Consider the following 23,707-nt stretch of genomic DNA (forward strand, 5'->3'; position numbering starts at 1 on the left):
CACTGTGCGCTGCTCCGGAGCAGGGTGCTGTCTGCGGACCCTAAGGCATTCCTTCAGTCTCGCTCAAATTATATATATGCTTTCCACTCCCTGCTTAACTGAAACTCTGGGTTCCACCTGAAATCTGGGGCCTCAACTAAGGAGTTCCATTCTGTTAGTTTTTGAGATGAGTCTCGTTCTGTAGCCTAGGTGGGATTCAAACTTGTGACAATCCTCTCGCCAAAACCTCCCAAGTGTGTGATTACAGGCACAGGACACCATGACCAGCCCCTAATACCGCCTCTCTTTGTTCATTTTGGTGAACATGAGGAAGGAAGGTTTTGGAAACAGCTGTTATTTTCTCACCAGAATTTATTTACATGTTAATCAATTAGGTTCTTTCAAGACAGGGCTTCTTTGTATAGCCCTGGATGTCCTGGAACTCACAATGTAGACCAGGCTGGCCTCAAACTCAGAGATCCTCCTGGCCTCTGCCTCCTGAGTGCTGGGATTACAGATGTACACCACCACTGCCCAGCTTATTTACATGTTTTAGAGCTATACAGTTTATAGTCCAAACATGTCTATGGACAGGACCTGTCGATCTGAATCCCCAGTGCCACCCAAAAGAATCATATGATCTTAGAAAGCAGAAATGCCAGGCATGTTGGCACATGCTTGTAACCCAACATGTATGTAGCAGGGGACCTATAAATTTGCCGGTAGCCTGGGCTGCACAGAGAAAAACCTGGTCTCAAAAATGGAAAAAAATAAAATTTCACATAAAAACAATCTAAAATGTTTTAAAATACAGAACTTTCTCCCCAGCATCAAAAGTTTTTCTCAAATATTTACACAATAATTTACTCTTTTATTAAAAGTCTGGAAGTTTTTGATCACTAAAGTAATACATACTTATTTTAGAAAATACAAAATGTATAAAAAAGAAGAGTCACTCATAATTCTGCTACTGATCAGTTAACTACTGCACGCATACACTGAGCCTCAGCCCACTCATACTTCCAGTCACACACCAACCTCAAAGAAATAATATACTTTTTAAAAATACTCGAGCGGTATTCTTAAAGGTTTCTTTACACAGTAGCTTCCTACAAATCCTCCATTTTCCCGATTCCTCTGATTCAGATAGAGAGGGAGCAGTTGTTACAATGAGCGGGAACGAGGGAGCAGAGCAAGGCAGGGCGAAAGGGCGGGCTCATCTCCAGATGCCTCCCCTACTCCTCACGCTGCTCGGGCCGGGATGCCCACTTTTCTTCCGTGCAGGCTTTTCAGTCTTAGGGGCTGAAGCAAGGCGTCGAGCGACGGCCTGGGAGGGGATCTGAGAATTGAGGGGAAAGAAGAAAAGCCATCATCATACACCCTCACTTCCCCACCCCACAGAGAAAGGGCCTGGCGTGAAGTGGCCCCGACCAGTGAGCACAGGGGAAGGAAGTGTGTGTGCTAGCAAGTGGGGGGCCAGGTGGGGTAGCGGGGCCAGCCAGGGAGTGTGGAGTGCCGAGGGGACCAGGAGACAAAAGCCCTGCTTTCCCCTGGTCCCTGCTGACTTTCCCTCACCTCTTTCCGGGGGATCTCACCCAAGCGGGAGTCTGTGTTTCTTCTGGGGACAAGCTCCCCTTGGCCGTCAGTCCTGCCACACAGATCAAGGGTGTGAGCGAAGATGTGGGGGGTAATCCCCCAATTCCACACAGATCTGTATACAAACTGAAATGCTCGCCAATTTCCTCTCTTGAGTGTGAGTCTGGGGAGAAGGCTCAGATGGGAGAACACTTATCCTGCGAACAGGAGGCCAGGGGCTCAATATCCGCTTACAAAGAGAACTGAGAACGGAGCTGGAGACTGCGGGAGGAGGCTCAGTGTAAGCTAACGAGTCACTCTGGACCCGACTTTCTCAAACTGTGGTACAACTAATCATGGAGGTGAAAAGGTTTCTGAACAAGGCACAACCAAATATTAACTCAAAATCAAGCCCAAAATGAGTCCAAAGTGTTTCTGGATGGTGGTGTACTGTGGGACTTCAGCCTTGGTTCGGAACACACAGCACACAAGTTTTACACTGCGCCTGCCATCACCACACAGGACCACTGCCTGAAACACCTCGGCTCTAACTGCTGCACATGGTGAGTCGCAGTGTGCGACTTACTGTCCATAGGAAGTTTTCTGCTCTCACAGGAACAGCAGTTTAATTATAGAAACAAGGACTGCGTTGGGGACGTGTGTATCCAGGTGCACACGCACACGTGTGAGCATGCCTGTGGAGGCAGAGGACAGCCAGCCTCCAGGTTTGCTCCTCGGGAGCTGTCCACCTTAATCTTTTTTGTCTTTTTAAAACAGGGTCTCCCTATGTGGCTGGCCTCAAACTCACAGAGATCCACCTGCCTCAACATCCCAAGTGCTGGGATTAAAGGTGTGTGCCACTATACCTGGCTAATTTAGTTTTTGAGGGAGGGTCTTTTATTGGCCTGAGGCTCAATGATTTGACCTAGCTGGCTGCAGGCCGGTGAGCCCCAGGGTATTTCAAGTGTGTGCTACCACGCCTGGTTTTTCTGTGAGTTCAGGGGTCACACTCGGCTCTTCATTGAATTGCAGGCACTTTCCCACAGGAGCTGGCGTCTCTCCAACCCTGTCATTCCTCATCATGTATCAAATTAGCATGTCTCTGCGTTGTAGTCACATGTTTGGTTTGAAATTGTTTGAGTTGATGACTTTAAGTTTCATTACAAAAAAAAAAAAAAAAATCAAGGCAAGCATGTTCACACACGTCCCTTTAATCCCAGCACTTGGAAGGCAGAGGCAGGTAGGTCTCAGAGTTTGATGCCAGCCTTACCTATACAGTGAGTTCCAGGCTAGCCAGGGCTGCATAATGAGATACTGTCTCAAAAATATATAATAAATAAACAAATAAGCAAATTTCCTTATGATTTACTATGAATAAATGTTTGATTTGTTTAAAAAAAAAAAAAGTTCCCAGGTAAAAAGGGCCACAGGTGGAAAAAGTTTTAGAAGCCCTTCACTAAATAAGCAAAACTCCTGGGACTCTGAGTTTTAAGCTTCTGGAGAGAGAAGAAAGAAAACTGAAGTACAGATACATGGGTAAGAGTTTAAGGAGAAAAATCAGCAGACATTCCTGCCAAGAGATGGGAAAGTTGTGACTCTACATTTCATCCCTCATCCCTCCGTGTGTCCCTCCACCCCGAAAAGGACAAAAGCCTGCACCCAGTGGATATACTGGGCCTGACCACCTCCTAATCCAAATTCCTCCCTTGGCTCCTCCTCTTCCCTCCCAGGCTCATACCCGCCATGTTCCAGCCTCTTCAGGTACAGCAGCAGGTCCTCAGCAGGCAGAGCGCCCCAACCCCGAGCCTGGTACAGTCGTAGCAGCTCAGACACCTCCATCAGCTGCCTTGGGGAGCTGAGCCTATCTGTACCTGAGAGACAAGCTGACACCATTACCCGAGGGCTCTTCTCCCAGCGTTCATCCCATTTCCCTAGGAATGGTCTGAAGGAAAAAGTCCCAAGAATTTCCTTTTCTTTCCCTGGCAAATCCTGGCCTGTTTACCTCTCTCCGGGGAGCCAGCGCTGAGACCACTGCCTTGTAAATGGGACGAGGGAAGCTCACGGACCCTGAAAAGACTAGACGCCATGGCCAAGGGAACTTTCGTTTTGTGGACAGGAGGTGGGAGGCGTGGCACCTGAGGTACTTCCTCCCAAGATGAGACAGCCCGAGAACCTAGCAGCAGGAGAGAGATGTAAGAATGAGCATGGGATAACAAGGCTGGGCACAGCTCGGCTCACAGAGAGCAGCTCAGAGGCCCTGGGTTCAATCTCCAGCACAAATAAAACTGGGCATGGTGGCACACACCTGGACTCTCAGTACCTGGGAAGTAAAGGCAGGGTGATCAGGTCACCTCTGACTACGTGAGATCCTGTCTCAGAAAGAAAAATGACAATCCTTTCCCTCAATAAAAATGTTCTATGTCCTGGGTACTATGTAATAAAAGAATTGTAAGAAAGTATGATATTCCAGTGATCACAATGTACTATAGCATAACTGTTTGGACATTTAAATGAGTACTTTTAAGTTTAACTATATTAATTTAGCTGTTATTAATATATTGCAAAGTACCAGAAGGAACTGTTTCTAACACTACCAGGTAAAATATAAATTAATTTAGAAATGGAATCCAAATTCAAGCCAGGCACTGTGACTCACTCCTGGAGACCCAGTATTTGGGAGACCAAGAAAGGCCACCTGCTGAGTTCAACCTGATGTACACAGCAAGGTTGAGGCCAGTCTGGACTACAGAATGAGATCCTGCTACAGAAAACATACAAACAACAACAACACCACAAGAAACAGAACCCAAATTCAAAGAAATGTATATAAAACCTCTCTACAGAAAACTACAGTGACCTTGTTTCTAATGCAGATCTGTTTTATATGTGAAGACAGGTAGTCTTTAGCAGTTAAGGGAGCAGAGTTGAGTCCTCCCTCCAAGCTCCTACTTCATCCTAGACTGCCAATTCCCACCTCTTCTAGGCCCAGCCTCGATCCTCTTCAGAGTTGGGACTCACCAGACTTAGCGGGCAACAGGTCAACAGAAGGGTTTTCATTGCTCTGAGGTGCTGAGGTCTCCAGCAGCTGGGGAAATAAGACAGGATGTTCCCCTAGAAAACTGTAGAAAGAAACCTGGGGTCTGAGGCAGGGTCAATGGCCTCAGTCCCGGGAGAATTACGGACTAAGAGGGACAGAAACTAACAGCTGGCAGAAACAACTGCTCCTGAGGAGAAGGAAGGGAAGGGCTGGGGAGACAGCTCAGTGATAAGAGTGCATACTGAGCAGGCATGGGGACGGACCTGAGTTCAATTCCCAACATCCACATAAAAGCCAGGCACAACTAGGAAGGGGGGCACACGCCTTCAACCCCAGCACTGGGAGGCAGGCAGAGCTCTGAGTTTGAGGCTGGCCTGGTCTATAGAGTCAGTCACAGGCCAGCCAGGGTTATAGAGTAAGGCCTTGTCATTTTTTTTTTTTCCCTAGTTTTTCTGAGACAGGGTTTCTCTGTGTAGCCCTGGCTGTCCTGAAACTCACTTTGTAGACCAGGCTGGCCTTAAACTCACAGAGACCCACCTGCCTTTGTCTCCCGAGTACTGGGATTAAACCACCATGCCAGGTTGAATCCATCTTTAAAAAAAAAAAAAAATTGGGTGTGGTGTGGGATGGAGCCATTTTGCACTCAGCACTTAGGAGGAAGGGAATCCGAGGGAGACAGGTGAGTCCTGGGGGCTTGCTGGCCAGTCACTCCAGCCAACCAGTAAACTCTAGGTTCAGTCAGAGACACTGTCTCAAAAAAAATAGTGTTGGGATCTACAGAATAAAAAAGCTGACACCGACTTCTCTCTCTCTCTCTCTCTCTCTCTCTCTCTCTCTCTCTCTCTCTCTCTTTCTCTCTCTCTCTCTCTCTCACACACACACACACACACACACACACACACACACACACACACACATGCAGGCACACATACCTACACACAAAGGCAAGGAAGCCGGCCGGGCACAGCGGCAAGCCTGTGATCCCTGCACTTGGGAGGCTGAGGCAGGAGGAACAAGTGTTGGGATCAGATCCAAATTGAGAGCAAATGAGTCAGTAGATAAGAAAAATGGAGTTCTTGGTAGAATCTCTCTTACCTGCTGCAAAAAATTCTTAAGGCCCTCGAGCTGAGAAGCAGGTGGCAGCCCTGGTTTTAGGGGGCCGTCACCATCAGACCCAGGGTCTTCCTCAGGAAATGGTCGTTCTGGCCTATGGTCAGCAGTGAAGGCCTCCAGTGCAGAGAAGGGTCCATCTGTAAAAGGAGACAGGCACCTTGCACACATGTGTGTTGTGTATGGAAGAAGTCTCTCCATAAATGAACCTACCAAATGCTCCCAAAGGAAAGGCACTAGTAAATACAAGAGTCGGGGCTGGAGAGCCGGCTCAGAGGTTAAGAGCACTTATCGTTCTTCCAGAGGACCTGAGTCCAATTCTTAGCACCCACATGGCAGCTCCCAACTGTCTGTAATTCCAGTTTCAGGAGATCCAACACCCTCTTCTGGGCTCCACAGGCACTGCATACATGTGGTCCACAGACATATAGGCAGGCAAAACACCCATATACATATTTTTTAAATCTTTAAAACAAAGAAATAAATAAATAAAGGAAGGATACCACAGCTAGGAGATGACACCAGAGTTTAAAAATCTGGAGAAGGGAGGAAGGGAGTTGTCTGGGAGATCACACAGCTGAATTTTAAGACAGAACTGCAGACAGAAGCAGAAAGTTGTGGCACTTCACTCTACACAGGTTTACCATCAACTCCTTATAGACACATTCGTTACAGGGCCTGGGGAGGTAGCTAACAGAGATTGCTTGCCGGGCAAACAGGAAGCACTGGCCTTGATCCCAGCACCGCAGACTGGGTGTGGCAGCATTGGAGAATCAGAGTTCAAGGTCCTACGTGGATATGACAGCAATCCAAGGCAAACCCCACCTCCTTTTTTGGTGGGCTTGCAAGAAGGCTCACCAATAAAGGCACTTGCTGCCAAGCCTGGGGACCCGAGTTTGATTCCTAGAACCCACATGGTATAAAGAACAGATCAGCTCCCATAACTCCACATAAATACCACGGTATGCACGTGCCTGTACATACACAGATGCAAGTGGGTAATGTGAAAAAAATTACTGTTTCCGTGTGCAAATGCAGAGGACTGCTTTACCCCCTTTGGACGAGTCTCTCTCTAAACCTGAAGCTACAAGCCCCGCTGGTCCCCAATCCTGCAATGGTTTGAATGACAATGGAACCCACAGGCCCATGGGGTGTGCTTTGAGGTCTCAGATCTCAAGCCAGGCCCAGTCTCTCATTCTCTTCCTACCTCAAAGGCCCGGACTAGAAGTGGATTCACCCACTTCAAACCAAGCAGAAAACCTCTCACAGGTGTCCCTCCATTCCTGGACTGTAGTTCATTCCAGGTACGGTCAAGTTGGCCCCCAAGAAGAGCCATCCCAGGCTCCCTGTCAAAGGCTGAGCTTATCAGTGATGTCACCACACTGGCTTTCTCACGGGTGCTAAGGTCTGACTCAGGCCCCAGTGCTCATACAGCGAGCTCTTACTCCAGCCAGGCCAGCTCTTTCCTCTGTGCACTGGGGACTGAACCTAGCACCTCGGATGAGAGGCAAGCAAGCAAGCTGCCACTGAGTTACAGCTCCAGACATGGCCTTGAACTCTTGACCCTCCTGCCTCCACCTTCCAAGTGCTGGGACTACAGGCATGAGACACTGCTCCTGGATCTACTCTTTTTTTTCTTTTCCCTTTTTTGATAGGGTTTCATTTATCCCAGGCTGGCTTCAAATTCACTCTGTATTTATAGATGCTTTAGTGGTTAAGAGCATTTGCTGCTCTAAATAGGACCTGGTTCAGTTCCCAGTACTGGCATGATGGCTACCAACCATCTGTAACTCCAGGTTCAGGGAATCTGATGCCCTCTTCTGGCCTCCACAGGCACTAGACATCCATGTGGTGCATATACATACATGTAGGCAAAACACTCATACACATAAAATATAAAAATAATCCTAAAACCACCTCACTATATAGCTGAGGATGGCCTTGAACTTCTGACCTTTTTGTCTCCACCCAGTGAGTGCAGGTATACACCACCAGGTCATTTACGCGGTGCTGAGGATTGAACCCAGGGCTCCACACATGCTAGGCAAGCACTCTGTTGACAACTAAGCTACAAACCTCAGCACAGTCTCCACTCTAAATTCACACTGGATCGAGATGTTTGAACCACAAAGAAAGTCAACCATCAACAGATAGGTACCATCCATCACTTGGAGTCTTTAAACTGGACCTACGGAACTATTCAGTGTCAAGAGCCTAGGCTAGAGTCATGACTGGTCAAGGTCACAAATCAGCCAAGGTTATGAGGAACTAGAACCACGAGTGTGAGAGAGTGAGAGTGAGAGGTAGTCTTTTAGAGAGCAGCAAGGGTGTAGAGCGAGGCAGTCAGGAGAAGGGCCTTCCTAGAGAGAGGTAACACCGCCACTGTTCCTGACGTCACCCGCTTTGGACTCCAGTTCTCAGTAAGTCCAAGTACTTCTGTGATCTCCTCTTCCCTTTACTGAATGAGTTTCATGATGGTAAGACATCAGCAGGAAGCTAGGTAAGGAAGCCATTCATGCACGTACGGAGAACACCAGCGGCTTCTGGCCGCGGTTACCTGAGGGTGGAGCCATGTCAGGTTTGGGCTCCAGGGGCTGGAAGGAGCTCTGGTTCTGGAAAGGGGGTCCCAGCAGGAGGCTAAGGTCCGGGGAGGGGCTACAGAGGACAGCAGGCCCTCCAGGCAGATCATCCCTCACTTCTCGGCTTTGCTGCAGCACAGGCTTCAGGGCCACGGCCACGGGAGGCATGGCCCAGACCCTCCTCTCCCCCTTCTCTGGCTCCAGAGGCCCAGGGCTAGAGGGCTCAGCAGGAGGGGCCTGGCCAGGGAGAGAAAGAAAGCAGACTCACAGCCCGGGGGCCTCAAACACAAGTCTTAGGACAGGCATTTTTTTTTTTTTTTTTTTTTTGGTTTTTCGAGACAGGGTTTCTCTGTGTAGCTTTGCGCCTTTCCTGGAACTCACTCTGTAGCCCAGGCTGGCCTCGAACTCACAGAGATCCGCCTGGCTCTGCCTCCCGAGTGCTGGGATTAAAGGCGTGCACCACCACCGCCCGGCTTAGGACAGGCATTTGAATGTGATTACAAGCTACCCGAATTCCCTTCAAGGAGACTGGGTGGCATCGAATTTCCATCAGAGTTAAAACTGATTATTTCTCATATTACAACTCTATTTCCAGAAATTTTATAGATAACTTATACAATTACATGCATTTTAATATTTATTGTAACACTATAGACATAAAATATAGAAAACTGTTTCTGTAGCCAGGAATATGCGCTTGGTTACATACAAAGTTATACAGCGTAGGCAGAGGGTGGCATCTGGTGGAGGGGTTGAGGAGGAGGAGGAGGAGAGATGTTCAAGACCCCAGCTCACGGCTGCCTCTGGGGAAGGAAGGGACCTGGACATAGGGAGCTGGGTCCTGGGACAGGATGGATGTTCCTTTTTACTGTACACTTTTCTATTTCAGCAGCTTAGACTTTTTTGTTTGCTTTGACCACATACATGTTACTAACTAGCCAATATCACATGTGACATTCTAGCCAATAATCACACCGTAAACAAAAGGAGGAGATGCCAACGGAAGAAAGACTAAAAGGAAGGGCCCCTGCTTTAGTCAAGGGCGGGACTCAGCAACAACGTGTGTGTGTGTGTGTGTGTGTGTGTGTGTGTGTGTGTGTGTGTGTGCCCAGAGGTCACACTTGAGTGTAGTTCTCAAGTTGTCACTTTGGTTGCTGTTGCTGGTTTTTTTTATTTGTTTTGTTTTGCTTTTCCTTTGAGATAGGACCTCAGTAGCCCAGGCTTATCCTGAATTCACTTTAAAGCTGAGGATAACTTTGAGTGTCTGACCTTCTGCCTCCACAAGCATTCGTGCACAGCTATTTTTTTTTTTTTTAACATGGGTTTTAGGGGATGAAATCAGATCCTCAAGCTTGTAAAGCAAGCACCTTACTGACAGTTATCTCCCTAGCCCTATCAACAATTTACTGTCGTAATTAATTCAGCCATTATTCCACCAAACTGGTATCACATATTCATTCATTCATTCATTCATTCATTCATGTCTTAGAGTACTGGAATCACAGAGCTATGCCCAATGGGCAGGGGCCAGTATGGTGAGCTATGGCCATGGAAAATGGTTTATTTCGGCAGAACAGCTAGTCTCTGGGGCAATGCCTACCTGGAGGTTGGGAGGCAGGAGCGTGGTACTGAGCAGCTGGTTGACCTCATCCCAGTGGGCCTGCAGCATGGCCTGGAGCCTTTCTACCAGCTCCACCCGCTGCTCCTCCAGCTGTTGGGTGCCACTCTTCAGGTCCCGCACTCGAGCTTGCTCCCTTGCCAGTCTGAAGAAAAGAGAACAGCTGGGAGATGGGTCAGGTGGTAACCTGTCCGCTGAGGAGCCAGAGGCCCAGAGTTAGGACCCCCACAAAGGCCGGGTGTGGCAGTACAGATGGGACACTCCAGTGCTGGGTGATCCCTAGAGACCCCAGGGCTCAGAGGCTAGACAGTCCAGCCAAACTGGTGAGCTCCAAGTTCAGTGTCTCAAAAAATAAGGTGAAGGAGACATCTGACATTGACCTCTGGCCCACGCATCACCCAAAGGAGCAAATCCGTACTCCCCCATACACACACATTAAAGAGGGGACTTAGGGGTTTTAAGAGAACAGAGGCTGAGAAGTTACGAAGGACACTGGAGGAGGCCGATCTTCGGAGAGGCCGTTCTTTGCCATCCCCAGTCTGGGCTCTTCCCACTGAAAGAGGAACCCAGGCCAGTACCTGAGCTCGTAGTCCTGAAGCACCTGCTGCTGCCGCTCCTCCCGGTCGGCCATCTCCACCTTGAACTGAGCCAGCTGGGTGGCCAGTTCCTGTTGGTGCTGCCCACTGAGTTCCTGCAGCTGCTTCCTACAAGACCCCGGTGAGAGAGAGACAGACTACAGACAGGTGATACCACCAGGGGCTGGAGGGCTGGCTCAGTGTTTAACAGTGTGCCATGTGCTGCTCTTGCAGAGGACCTAAGTTCGGTTCCTAGCACCCACATTGGACAGCTAACAACTGCTTGTAACTCTAGCTCCATGGATCCAAGTCCCCGTCTGCCTCCACAGGCGTCTGTACTCACCTGCAAATACCTAAACACAGACACGTGTCTACATGCAATTAAAAATAAAGTCGTTTTTAAACAAAAAGATGTGATCAATGAGAGAGAGGCAGACTGTGTGTAGGTAAGGGGAGATGTGGGAAGCCAGACCAACCCAAGACTTTCTCAAAAGGCCCAGGAAGAGGATAAAGGGAGCTTTAGTTCTGTGTCTTTGTCTCAAAGGGGACTTGGCGAGACCAGTCTAGGGCTGGAGCCAGTGTCTCCTCAGAGAGTCGAGGTTGTGGTTTCTGGGGACCCGACTTTTCCCCCTGAGCTGTGCAGTCCCTAGGCAGCTGTGTCTGAGGGATCCCATGTTCTCTTTGCCAATATTGTCTGACTTAACTCAATGCTGACCTTGGCCACCCCCCAACCCCTGACAAATAGTATATAAGATACTTTTGCCGGGCAGTGGTGGCGCACGCCTTTAATCCCAGCACTCGGAAGGCAGAGCCAGGTGGATCTCTGTCAGTTCAAGGCCAGCCTGGGCTACCTAGTGAGTTCCAGGAAAGGCGCAAAGCTACACAGAGAAACCCTGTCTCAAAAAAAAACAAACCCCCCCCCCCAAAAAAAGATACTTTTGTGTGTGTGTGTGTGTGTGTGTGTATGTGTGTGTGTGTGTGAGTAAGACAGGGTTTCTCTGTGTAGCACCAGCTGTCCTGGATCTCACTCTGTAGACCAGGCTGGCCTCAAACTCAGAGGTCCACCTGCCTCTGCCTCCCGGGTGCTGGGATTAAAGGCGTGCGCCACCACTCAGTGATGCTATACTTCTTAGACTTGCTTGGCATACGTCATCAGCTTAGGCAAGACCTGCTGGTCCTAGCTATCACTTTCGTCTTCTTCATTTCTCACCCCTGGTCTTCCCACTCGACACTTCACCTTTAGGGACCCTTATTCCTGTGGGTTCAGGTTAGGGAGACAGACAGCTGCAATCACCTGGCCTAGCCACAACACAGGAACAAATAACAACCAAGCTCACGCCACGGAATGGCTTCCCCAGACGCAAAGACTGCAGTGGGATTTATCAGTAGATTAGCTGATCAGTTTGGTTTGGTCTGGTTTGTTTGAGACAGAATCTCACTAGATAACAGAGACTCATCACAAACTTGCAATCCTCCTGCCTCAGCCACCCAAGATGGGATTACAGGACTGTAATCCACGTTCACTTGAAAATGACATAATGGAAGCATTTCCACCAAGCGTGGTGGTACATGCCTTTAATCCCAGCACTCAGGAGGCAGAGACAAGCAGATTTTTGTGAGTTCAAGGCCAGTCTGGTCTACATAGTGAGACCCTGTCTCAAAAAAGAAAAAGAGCCGGGCGGTGGTGGCGCACGCCTTTAATCCCAGCACTCAGGAGGCAGAGGCAGGCGGATCTCTGTGAGTTCGAGGCCAGCCTGGTCTCCAAAGCGAGTTCCAGGAAAGGCGCAAAGCTACACAGAGAAACCCTGTCTTGAAAAACCAAAAAAAAAAAAAAAAAAAAAAAAAAAAAAAAAAAAAAAACAACAAAACAAAAAAAAAAAGAAATAAAAGAAAAGAAAAAGAAAAAACCCAAACAGACAAAAAAGAAGCCTTCCAGAAAACATGGATGAAGGATGGGGTGAGAGAAGCCTGGGATAGGAAGGAGGCTCCTCACACACAGCTGTGATCACACTTAGCACAGCATGGTCCTGCCCTTCAGTGTCGGCTAAAGGCTATGCCTTACGGGGGAGAAATCTCGGTGTCTCTCCATAAGCACTTCCTGGAACTCCCCCAGGAGAGACTAAGATCTTAGCGGATGGGACGCACATGGAAGAGGGGAAGGCTCTGAGCACATGGGCAGGAAGCTAATGACAGTTGCTGCTGCCAGAGAAACACTATCTGTGAGTCCCCAGTACCTGTGGTGGTCCCTCAGGGAGGCGGCCTGCCGCAGGCTGCTCTCTTGAGCTTCCGCCAGGCGCTCGGTCACCCGCTGCTCCAGCTGTACAGCCAACTCGGACTCCATCTGGATCCGCTGGCTCTCGTACCGGGCCTGGGAGTGAAGGAAGAGGGGACTGACTGGCCGCTCAGTTCTCTTTGAGCTCAGTCTTCTAAGTGGTGGGAAATGTAAACAGAACCACCAACGCTTCATCCACGGTAAGGACGAAGAACAAGAAATTTGCCTCAGAGAGCGACACAGGTTCCCTTTCTTTATTGAACTGTGAGACACATCATAAATGAGCACAAAAGTAAAAATGGCTTTGGATGGAAAAATAGGATATATTAACCCAAGGTAATGTTAGAGCATAATACATGTTACCTCTACCTGAAGCCAGGAGGTATTCAGTCAGTCGGTCAGTCAGTCGGTCGGTCAGTCGGTCAGTCATCTACAACTGCTGTTTCCATCTTCTGGCCTCACGCTCCCCTCGCTCACGGGCACCTGATGGCTACTTCACTTGCAAAGAGCTCAGTTCCAATCCCACAGTGGCTGTCTCTCCATTTACGTCTTTTATGATGTCACTGCAGCTCCTGACCCCCGGAGCCAAAACTCTGTCTATTGGATTTTCTCTGCAGAACCTCTCTGTTCTCATTCTGAGTTTGGGCTGACGGCTCTGCCTCCAACTGCCCTCCAGTCCCGCCCTTCCTTCTCTTCTCTACTGTCTGTGACATTCCAGCCAGATTATTCTAAGCGTATATAATAAGCTTTTCCCTCTAGGCACGGTTTTACTACATTTCTTAATTCCCAAATCTTTCATTTACTTGATCTTTTTTCCAAGTTTTAAGCCCATATACCCAAGCCAGGTATGGTGGCTCATGCCTGAACTCCAGCACTTGGTATCGGAGGCAGTGGGATAAGGCCAGGCAACCTCCACGTATCAAGACCTTGTCTAAAAAAATAAAAATAAAACAAAACCCCCCATATACCCCCAAACTTCCTAGCTGCTTCTGTGCACACTAGATTTCTCGACTCAGTGCATCTCTCCCTGCGGGAGCACCTGAGCTATGGGGGCCCCGGAGGGTCATTCTTGTCTCCTCTTGTTTACTGCCTCTGACTGGTCACTTAATTCTATTTTTAATTTGCTCCCAGAAACTCATGACTGGCCCTTAGCACCCACCCATTTCACACATTCAAACAGGCCCACAATGGTCAGAACCGAGAGTCCTCCCGTGTCAGGGCTCTTCAAAACCGGGTTTCCCCATGACTGAAACACAGTTCTCTCCACTGTCCAGGGATCAGCAAACTCAATTAGTCCCCCCACTGCCTGCTTTTTGGTTTGTTTTGGTTTGGTTTGGTTTTTCAAGACAGGGTTTCTCTGTGTAGTTTTTTTGGTGCCTTTCCTGGATCTCCCTCTGTATACCAGGCTGGCCTCGAACTCACAGAGATCCACCTGGCTTTTTGGCTGTTGTTTTAACCAGTACTGGGGACTGAACCCAGGGCCTCACACATGCTGAGTATATCCTAGTCTACATTTTACATCTGGAGCCAGGATTTCCCTAAGTTAGCTAGGCCATCCTTGAATTCACATTCACTCTGCAACCCAGGCTGGGCTAGAACTTGAGATCCTCCTGCCTCAGCCATCCAAGTAGCTGGAATTACTGAAAAATGTTTTTCAATCTAACTGTATCTGACAATGTTTGGTCCTATTCTGTGCCAGGTTCTGAGCTATTCCAGGAATAACGCAGAGGTGTTAGTAGAAGTTCCTAGGGCGGTGACAACTGGGCTGTTAGACAGCCCAGCAGATACAAATACAGGCACACTCCATAACCCCGATAACCTGGGTTCAATCCCGAAGACTCACGTGGAAGGAAAAAGCTGTTCTCTGACCTCTACCCACATGTCATGGTACATATTCACCGCCCCCCATACACACATACCACAAGTATAATGATAAGTAGAATTTTTAAATGATAAACAAAGTAGGGGCTAGAGAGATGGTCCAGCAGTTTAGGGGACCAGGGTCAATTCCCAGCACCCACACAGTAGCTCACAATGTCTGTAACTCCAGTTCCAGGGCTTCTAACATCCTCACACAGACACACATGCAGGCAAAACACCAATGAACGTAAGACAGAAATAAATTATGTATTTTTAAAAAGATAAATAACAATACAAAGCAGACCATTACCAATTGGAGTGAGGTCTCACAGAAGCTTTCAACCGCTCAGTCAGTGCACGCGGTGAGTGGGTACCTACTGTCTCTTTAAGAGCAGGGTAAGGGGAGGCTGCGGTCGGGATGTACTGCATGAGAATAGTATAAGGTATCTCAGATTTAAATCAGTAGTCTAAAAGTAACAGCAAGCCAGCCCACATTGTGAGGAAACGGGAGTTTAAGACAGAATAGTACCAAATTAACCAGTGGTAAGTCCCAAATACCTGAGATGGGCAAGTCTTCACAGTTCCCAAAAAGTCACTGTATGCGCTCAGACCTGCTTTCTGAGGCACAGAAAACCCCTAAGAACCTCCCCTGCTCACCTGGACCAAGCTCATCTCCAGCTGCAGCGCGTCTCTCTCTCTCCGGACTGTGTCCAGCTCCCCTTCCAGCCGCCGCACCTCAGACTGCAGCAGTACCAACTGCTGCTGGGCCTCCCGGGCTGCCTGGGCCTCCCTCTGGCTGGTCCCCTAAGAAGGAATATCCGCTCTCCGTGCGTGTCTCACCTCCTAAGTCCTGGTCACTGATTCCAAGTCTCACCCCATCTCCGCCTCCTCCTACTTGTCCTGTCTCCCTCTCTGTGTTGAATGTCACTTTCTGGCCTGCCACGTATCTGTCGCCCCCAGACCTTCACACGGGTTCTCAACTCCCGACTTCCACGTATAAATTCATTATTCTCCATCCCTGCTCCCCAGTAACCTCCAGATTCTGGCATCTCATCCTAGTCAGTAATTTGTTCCCAGCCCACGTTTCCATTTCCCAAATCTTCCAACTGCCACTCTACCTTCTCTCTTTCCAGCTGAGCCTGGCTTTCCTCTCGTAGAGCCTGAAGGTGCTCCTTCAGCTGGTGCTCCTGCTGGCTCCAGGCCTGCCTTTCTTCTTCTAGAGCAACCTGAAGGGCCTCCAGCTTGCGGTGCTCATTGAGCTGCCCGGCCCTAGCCTCCTCCCGCTCTTGCTGGAGGGTCCGGCACTGCTGCTGTTCCACCTCCAACCTCAGAGTCAACGCTTGCCTCTCTTCTTCCTAACGCCCCAGGAGAAAGCCGGCTTCTTGAGTACGCCCTCCAGAGACCGGCAAACCAAGAGAGAGTCACGGTCACTGAAAACACAGGCTATAATGCAGTGGGTAAGCACTCCACCCCACTGCTCCACAGAGGGAAAGCATGCCTGGTACTGTGAACCCAGCAGAAGCCCAAGGCTTGACGGTTAGAGGTCCTGGGGGTGGGGGTTGGAGAGATGGCTTAGTGGCTAAGAGCATCGGCCGCTCTTCCAGAGGATCCAGGTTCAATCACCAGGATCCACATGGTGCCTCACAACTGTCTTTAACTCCAATTCCAGGGGTTCTGAAGCCTTCTCCTGGCCTCTGTGAGTACCAGGCATGCACATGGTACACAGACATACATGCAGACAAAACAACCATACACATAAAATAAAAATTTAAAATTCATGTTTAAACATATGTTTGTGGTGTTCTCAACCTTGGCCAGAGAGGGTTCATTCTGCTATGGGCAGCACTTAATTTGGAAACTCACAATTGGTGACAGAATTGCAAATCAGTGACTATTGAGTGTGGAGCTCTAAATGGGGGCATCTACGCCTATGTCAACCCTCCCAAGGCTCAGGAATGTCATGCAGAGGGGTAGGGAGGAGTGCTGTGAGAAGACGGACATGACAGAGCAATTGCACTCATGAACAGTGCTATGGTGACTGCATGAGATCTGGGTGTGATCAAGCCAACAAGATCAGTCCTCAGCTGATCAGTCACCAACTGGACTAAGTGGGTCACCCCCAAAGAAAAGGAGACACATGAAGGCCTTCTCGGGGAGTGGAAAGATTTGGGGTACATTTATCAAGACACACTGTTTATATGTACAAGATTAAAGAATAAATAAAAGATATTCTATTTAAAAAGCAGATATACCTTGCCTCCTTGCCAAGTGAGGATGCTACAAGAAGTTACCTGCCTGCAAGCCAGAAACAACCCACCCAGCACACTGCTCCTGCCTTGCAGCCTCCCGAACTTGAGAGACTTACACAGCCCTGCAGTGCGAGGCTTCGTCATACTAAGAGACTGAGTACCCTAACACAGGCTGTGGAAGGGGAGCTGGGAGACCTTGTGGTGCTTTAAAGGAAATACAAGTTCAAGTGAAGACGTAACATACTGAGGGCTGTGAATGTGTGATAGAAATACCCTGCTTCTTATCAAATCTTCAATACAATTTTAATTTTTTTTTTCCAAGACAGAGAGAGTCTTATTATATAGCTCTGGCTGTCCTGAAACTATGTAGACTAGGCTGGCCTTGAACCCACAGAGATCTGCCTGCCTCTGCCTCGCAAGTACTGGGATTAAAGGTATGTGCCACTATGCCTGGCTGATAATTTTTTAAATAAAAATAATAAATATATAAAAACTTTCCCAGAGTTAGGCAGATCTGGATGCAAATCTCAGCCTGAATCCTACTTTTCATATCTGTTTATTATGTGGTTTCTGAGTCAGAGTCTGGCTCTACAGCCCAGGCTGAGTTTGAACTCATGATCCTCTTGCCTTAGCTTCCCAGATGTTGTGATTACAGGGGCATGCCACCATGCCCAGTATTCTGCGTGTCTTAGACACACATCATTATCTGTAAAAGGAAGATAATCACATTGTTTGCCTCGTGAGGTTGAAAGTAAAAGCAGCGTATATAAAGCACTTAGCAGTGTCTGGCACCTAGCAAGTACTTAACAGCTATCACCATCATCATCCAAAGGAAAAAAATCCAGCCTACTCAGGAGCACTGTCAGATGGAGTTAAGACCACAAATACCAAATGCATGTAGCAAGTATGTGTCAGGAAACAACAAGTTCCAAGCCTGGCTACTAAACTCACGTAGGTATCCACGCAATAATCACTTCAGCTCTAAGAATCCCAAATGAGTTCCATCCTACACTGCTTTAGGCTATATAACCTAGACCAGAGTTCCCATACCTGACTGAACAAAATCACCTAGAAAATTTTGTAACACACAATATATCTGTTGAATCAAAACCTCTAGCGTTAAGAGACTGAGGGTGTAGTTCAGTGGGAGAACTCTTGTCTAGACATGTAAGGCTCTAAGATCCCAGGGTCCTCTGGCTTTTACAAGTGGGAGAAGGGTTCTAGGAAAAACGTGTGTGTGTGTGTGTGTGTGTGTGTGTGTGTGTGTGTGTTTGGAGATGGAGTCTCATTGTGTAGTCCTGGCTGGCCTGGAATTCTCTATGTAGACCAGGCTGGCCTCAGACTCACAGAGATCCACCTGCCTCTGTCTACCTCCAGAGTGCTGAGATTAAAGGCCTGCACCACCACACCCAGCTCCTCAGATAAGTTTAAGGATAATTCAAGGATATAATTTTCAGCCTCAAATTGACCTGGCAGCAGGCTGCTTTCTGTAGACTAACAGATCTTAGCAGAACTAACGTTCTAAGGATGCACTTGAGGAGCACCGCCCTAGTATCACTCAAATTAGACACTCTTCCAGATCATCCAGACAACCCATAGGTCTCTAGACATAGTATCACTCAAATTAGACACTCTTCCAGATCATCCAGACAACCCACAGGTCTCTAGACATGATTAACTACTCCACTGCAATCAACAGGCCTGCCTTCTTACCAGTGCCTCTCTTTCCCTCTGCTGTAGTCTAGTACTCTCCTGCTCACGATTTAGGGCTTCCATGGCCTCAGAAAGGCTTTGTTCCAGGCGGGTTACTGTCTTTCGTGAGAGAAAACAGAACAGTGAACATGGGAAAAATGCCTCCACTTCAGGAATAATAAGCAATGTCAACTTGAGGCCTCAGTGTTACTACCTGACCTCCGGCACCCGAGAAGACGGTGTAAGGAAGGGAAATCTGGGAAACCACCACTTATAAATCGGACAGCAGATACAGGAACAGTAGAGGAAAGGGGGGTAAGAACGGCAGCTACAAGCCAGAGGCCGGTCTTTTGGGAACCCTAATACCAAAGCCCTTTCTTCCCACCTAGACATCTATGCACCAAGTCACCCACCTCCTGCTGCTTGCTTCTGGTGAGCTCTGCTGCCTGGCGCTCCTCCTGAAGTCCACGCAGCACCTCTGTCCGCTCGGCCTCATGCCGATTCCAGCCCTCCACCACTCGAGCCAGGGTCTCAAGAAAGGCAAGTAAAATGGAATTTCAAACTTGCCTTTTGCCCTCTTTTCTACAAGTCATTAGCCACATGCTTCTCCCACGTCAGAAAACCTGCCCACCTCATCCTGCTGTTAGCACACACACAGTGGTTAAGCAAGGTCTGACGGTTCATGCCTGTAATCTCAGCACCTGGGAGGCTGAGGAGGGAAGGCCACCAAAAGCTCAAAGGAAGACTATATAACGAGATCCTATCACCTCCTCACTAACCCCTCCACAGTGCCCTCCATGGGAGACCACCGACGCTACCCCGTCACCTTATCCAGTTGTTCGATCATGATATCTTTCTTGCGGTCAGCAGCCACAGCCACAGCTAACTGTTGCTGCAACTCCAGCACCCGAGTCTGCAGGCTTTGAATGTGGCGCTCACAATGCTGGAAAGAGACACGAGGATTGGAGGTGCTGCTCATTCTTATTCAGAACACAGCACCAGACAGTTCGGCATCCTTAGAGAGAAATGGGCTAGAGACAGGAAGCTTGGGTCCCCAAAACAGAACCGTTTGAAAAGAAAGACTCAGGAATTCTGGAGCAGGAACCTTAAGACCCAAGACCGCCAAACACTTTTTTCTACTAGCTCAGGAGGTGGTTGTTAGCTTCCAAGCTCTTCCCGTTCCTACTTCCCATAGACCATTTGGCAGAGGTGCGGCAGAGCAGCGGCCTACTGTAAAGTGTGGGACGTTACTCCTGCTCTAAAGAGCGCACTCATCACAAAACAGAAAGCCCTTCACTCATGGCCCAGCATTTAAAATGATGGGGAGAGCTCCAAAGTTGACAACCAGTGATTCTGCCGTTCTTCATTCTCGTTCCTCTCTCTGTCACACACACACACACACACACACACACACACACACACACACACACACCAACATTAAGGCTGACAGTCACGGAGGAAAAGATCATCATATCACCCATAGCTCTAGAGCTCTGTGCAAGCCGATGAAGTTCTTGTCCATTCAACAAACATGGAATGATTTTTCTGTGTTAGGTGTATTCTAGACCTTAGCCAGTGCTGAATAGGACACAGTACTGAACTTTGAAGAGCTTGGATTTTAGGGGAAAAACAAAGAAGATGTGTGTCAGTGATAAGCTGATGGAGAGAATCAGGGATCTGATGATTCTCTGCAGGGAAGGTGGTACACATCACACACATCACTGAGGGCCTTTCTGAAGACAGCCTAGGGCACAGACCCAGCCTTCAGCCTTATACACTCTCAGCCCCACTTTGCCACCCAAGGCTCCTAATTCCTAATCTTGCCACTTTCAGAAGAAAGCCTTTGCCTCTCACCTTGCGGCGGGTAAGTTCTGAGTCCAGTGCATCTCTCAGGCCCTGAAAATCTGGGGGGTTGGTGGGGGGCCCTGGCCGAAGGCTGGTATAGCGAGGAAACAAGTCTTCCAGTGCCTGGGCTGAACTGGATGGAGACAGGTCTTGAAGAGGTCGGGTGCTGAGCAAACCAGATAGAGAACGTCAAAACTGGGAAAACCTTTGAGCCCCACTGATCCTACGGTGGTATTTTATGCATCAGAAAACCAAGACTAGCAATGGGCAAGAGACTTGCCCAAAGTCAGAAAGCTAAAGCTAAGGAGAGACATCGACAGCACAGAGGATTGACTCCTGACGTTCCTCCCTCCGTATCACAGTCCCTAAAATGAGGTCTAATAACAGCAGAAACAGCGTATTCTTCAAGGGGAAGAGGGGCTAAAGACAGAGAGAGCCAAGTGCTGGACAGCTACTGCCCAGGTTCCAGAAGGAAGAGACAGAAAAAGATGAAAACTCATGGCAAGCTTCTGAGATCCCTCAGAAGTAAATAAGGGGTGACAGGGGACGAGGGAGGGGAACAGAAGTGGGCGGGCCACAAGAACCCCCTCCAAGGAGCACCTCCAAGGAGCACTTACTTGAGCAAGGTCGCTGTGCTGTCGCTGTCAAAGGAGTCCTCTTCCCGTCTCTCTGAGCCAGTTCCTGGAATGAGGGGATCCCCTGCTTGCAGCCCAAGAGACCCCAAAGTAAGGATCAAGTAGGAACAGGAACAGAGGCCATTTGAAGGAAAGTGGGCCTCCACTCCCCAAACCTCTTCCCAGAGAATGGGTGCTTTTTCTTCTTAAGTCTCGCCTCAGAAGTCTACGTTCTTGCTTCCCGTCTCCTGTCCTGTCCTTACACCTCAGCTTCCCTCTAGAGCTCTAAGGAAGGGGCCCGACTTACGATAGGCAGTGTCACGTGAGGTATGGAGCATGGTCTGGAGCTGACCCCGAACACTTTCCATCTCAAAGATATGTTGAGACCCATCCTGGGGGGAAAAAAAAACCAAAAAACAAAAACCACAGAAGTCACATTTAACCTGTATAATCTATAGTCTACATACTGCCAAGGTAGAATTTTCAAATAGGCCTTAGAAATTTGAGGAAAGCAGTTTAGGCCCAACAAAAAAGATATTAACCTTGAACCACAAACCCAAATGTTTACAGAAGCCAGGAGAGTGAGTGAATAAAACAGCAGGTATAAACTAGGCTGCAGGGGACTGTCAACTGTGGAGCAAATGTCTGTCTGCAGCCTGGTGCAGCTTACCTATTGGATTCCACACTCTGGAGACCTAACCTGTCTGCACATTAGTGGGACCTTTTTCCATTAGGACAACTAACTTCTCTAGAATATGCAATTTTTTTTTGTTTTTTTTGTTTGATTTTGATTTTGTTTGTTTTTGGGTTTTTGTTTTGTTTTGTTTTGTTTTTTCGAGACAGGGTTTCTCCATGTAGTTTTGGTGCCTGTCCTGGAACTCGATCTGTAGACCAGGACTGGCCTTGAACTCACAGAGATCCACCTGGCTCTGCCTCCCGAGTGCTGGGATTTAAAGGCGTGAGCACACCACCACCGCCCGGCTTAGAACATGCATTTTTAATGACTTGTGTGCCACACAATCAAAATTTTGAGCTGAAAGGACCTTTACATAATTTGCCTCTTGTCTTAAGTTGCCCCAGTTCTCACCTGAGTCCAAGAAACCTAATCCCTACTTCCAGGCAACCAATCTACTCTACCGTGCAGACGTCTGACCATGCAAAAACAAAACCCTGGGAACCATCACAATTTCCCAAATTATGTTCTTCCATGCCATTCCCTCACACACTTCTACGGGACGAAAGCATGAAAACCTGTGTACTTAAGAGGTAATTTAAGCCGGGCGGTGGTGGCGCACGCCTTTAATCCCAGCACTCGGGAGGCAGAGGCAGGCGGATCTCTGTGAGTTCGAGGCCAGCCTGGGCTACCAAGTGAGTTCCAGGAAAGGCGCAAAGCTACACAGAGAAACCCCGTCTCGAAAAAACAAAAACAAAAACAAGAGGTAATTTAAATCTAATAATAGATTCAAGCTGCAGCAAAGCTAACCCAAAAGCCCACGAGCCTAATGCTTCCTAATACCCAAAAGGTCTCCAAGACACGCCTCTCTCACCTTTTTCTTCAAGTTGTTCTCCAGTCCAACTGACAAGCTTCGGCTCAGTTCCTGAGCCAAGCTGTCTAAGCCCTCATTAGGAGGTGAGGAGGCGGAAGCTAAATACAGCTGGGCTCGGGCTGTCGCCTGGGCCTGACGGCTGAGATGCAAAGAAGTATAGAGCTGGGAGGTGACCTCGGAAGACACCTGGTTCAACCCAGGAGGCTCTGATGAGTCGCTCAGGAGGTCCTCTGACCGGAGAGGTGAACCGGGGCTGGTCGCTGCTGTAGCCATGTGCAGGGAAGAGACAAGCGGACACAGCAGAAAACTGGGAACTCCTGGCTGAACTTGTGGATAAGTTCACCGAGAAGGGAAGATTTGTAAGAAGGGAGGAAGAAGGCTGGATCCTCAGTAAATACGGATATCAGGGCTTTCTGGTTAGAGGAGTGTCCACTCGCTCCAGGGGCCATGGAGAGGGAGACATTCCTTCTCCTGGAAACCGCGTAAAGCGGATTTCGAGGTAATGGACAGAAGACCTGCAGAGCAACGGGAGCGCTAAAGTTCCTTCCTAACTGGAGCGCGGGCGGCGGCAGATCAGCTTCGGCACCGGCTAACTGGATAACTTTTTTTCACACTCAGAACATGCAAACAAACCCCACACCAAAGCGGGCCCAATGTCTGTCCCTCAACTGGTGTTAGTGCAGAAATAGGTAAGACTTCATCGCCACAACGCCACGCTCCCGCCCCTACGTCACCGGTGCCACCCAGAGTCGACTCCCTTGGATTTCCCCTCCAATCCTCCCTGGTAAGAAAGCCACAGGAGGTCCGCCAGAATTCTTCCCTGCTTCACCCTAAGAGCATGCCCCCACCCCCACCCCGCACGACCCGCCTGGGATCCTCTACCGCGACCACCGGGTTCTGACTACTCTGAGCATGTCGGCCCCTAGTTTGCCAAGATGAAGAGGACTGTCCCCCTACCCCATAACCTCGACGGAGAAAAACCAAAGACCACCCCTTCCTAGCGCGGGACTCCGCTCTCAAAACCGTTGGCAACCTCCCGCCCACCGCCTCCAGCCCCGCCTCCCACGAATTACGTCACCCTCCCGCGAGTCCACGCTCCCCACACCTCCCCCGGCTTCAGAGTCCTGGGCGCGCATGCGTGCGGCATCGGTGAGC

The 23,707-nt window shown here is 48.9% G+C and overlaps 1 protein-coding gene across 5 annotated transcripts; it reads right to left on the reverse strand.

Annotated features, from left to right (window-relative positions):
- Positions 1-829: 829 nt before the first annotated feature.
- Positions 830-23,615, reverse strand: Cntrob (centrobin, centriole duplication and spindle assembly protein). Of its 5 annotated transcripts, none has more exons than XM_059270960.1 (19): positions 22,553-23,615; positions 21,313-21,397; positions 21,009-21,090; positions 20,401-20,557; positions 19,373-19,489; positions 18,960-19,076; positions 18,568-18,666; positions 15,724-15,960; positions 15,263-15,409; positions 12,708-12,841; positions 10,477-10,602; positions 9,881-10,043; positions 8,259-8,517; positions 5,687-5,841; positions 4,573-4,639; positions 3,557-3,727; positions 3,293-3,425; positions 1,555-1,627; positions 830-1,318 (listed from the first exon to the last, which is right to left on the reverse strand). In XM_059270960.1, the coding sequence occupies exons 1-19, from the start codon at positions 22,823-22,825 to the stop codon at positions 1,196-1,198; spliced, it is 2,718 nt and encodes a 905-aa protein (XP_059126943.1). In that variant the 5' UTR covers positions 22,826-23,615; the 3' UTR covers positions 830-1,195. The 5 variants fall into 5 exon arrangements, 4 of the variants coding, with proteins under 4 accessions (XP_059126943.1, XP_059126942.1, XP_059126944.1 ...); XM_059270959.1 differs by having other exon boundaries at positions 21,009-21,093; XM_059270961.1 differs by having other exon boundaries at positions 21,009-21,072; positions 22,553-23,614.
- Between the last annotated feature and the right edge of the window lie 92 nt (positions 23,616-23,707).

This window comes from Peromyscus eremicus, chromosome 8a, assembly GCF_949786415.1.
Source record: "Peromyscus eremicus chromosome 8a, PerEre_H2_v1, whole genome shotgun sequence".
Taxonomy (NCBI): Eukaryota; Metazoa; Chordata; class Mammalia; order Rodentia; family Cricetidae; genus Peromyscus; species Peromyscus eremicus.

What these genes read in the sequence shown, in the direction of transcription:
- Cntrob (XM_059270959.1), bottom strand. Translation starts at nt 22,825, where the DNA reads ATGGCTACAGCAGCGACCAGCCCCGGTTCACCTCTCCGGTCAGAGGAC. An exon ending in AGCACAGCGACCTTGCTCAA is followed by an intron (nt 20,558 to 21,008) that starts GTAAGTGCTCCT and finishes TGGTTTGCTCAG; the next exon opens with CACCCGACCTCTTCAAGACC. An exon ending in TCCTGCCTCCCAACCTCCAG is followed by an intron (nt 8,518 to 9,880) that starts GTAGGCATTGCC and finishes CTCCCTGGCCAG; the next exon opens with GCCCCTCCTGCTGAGCCCTC.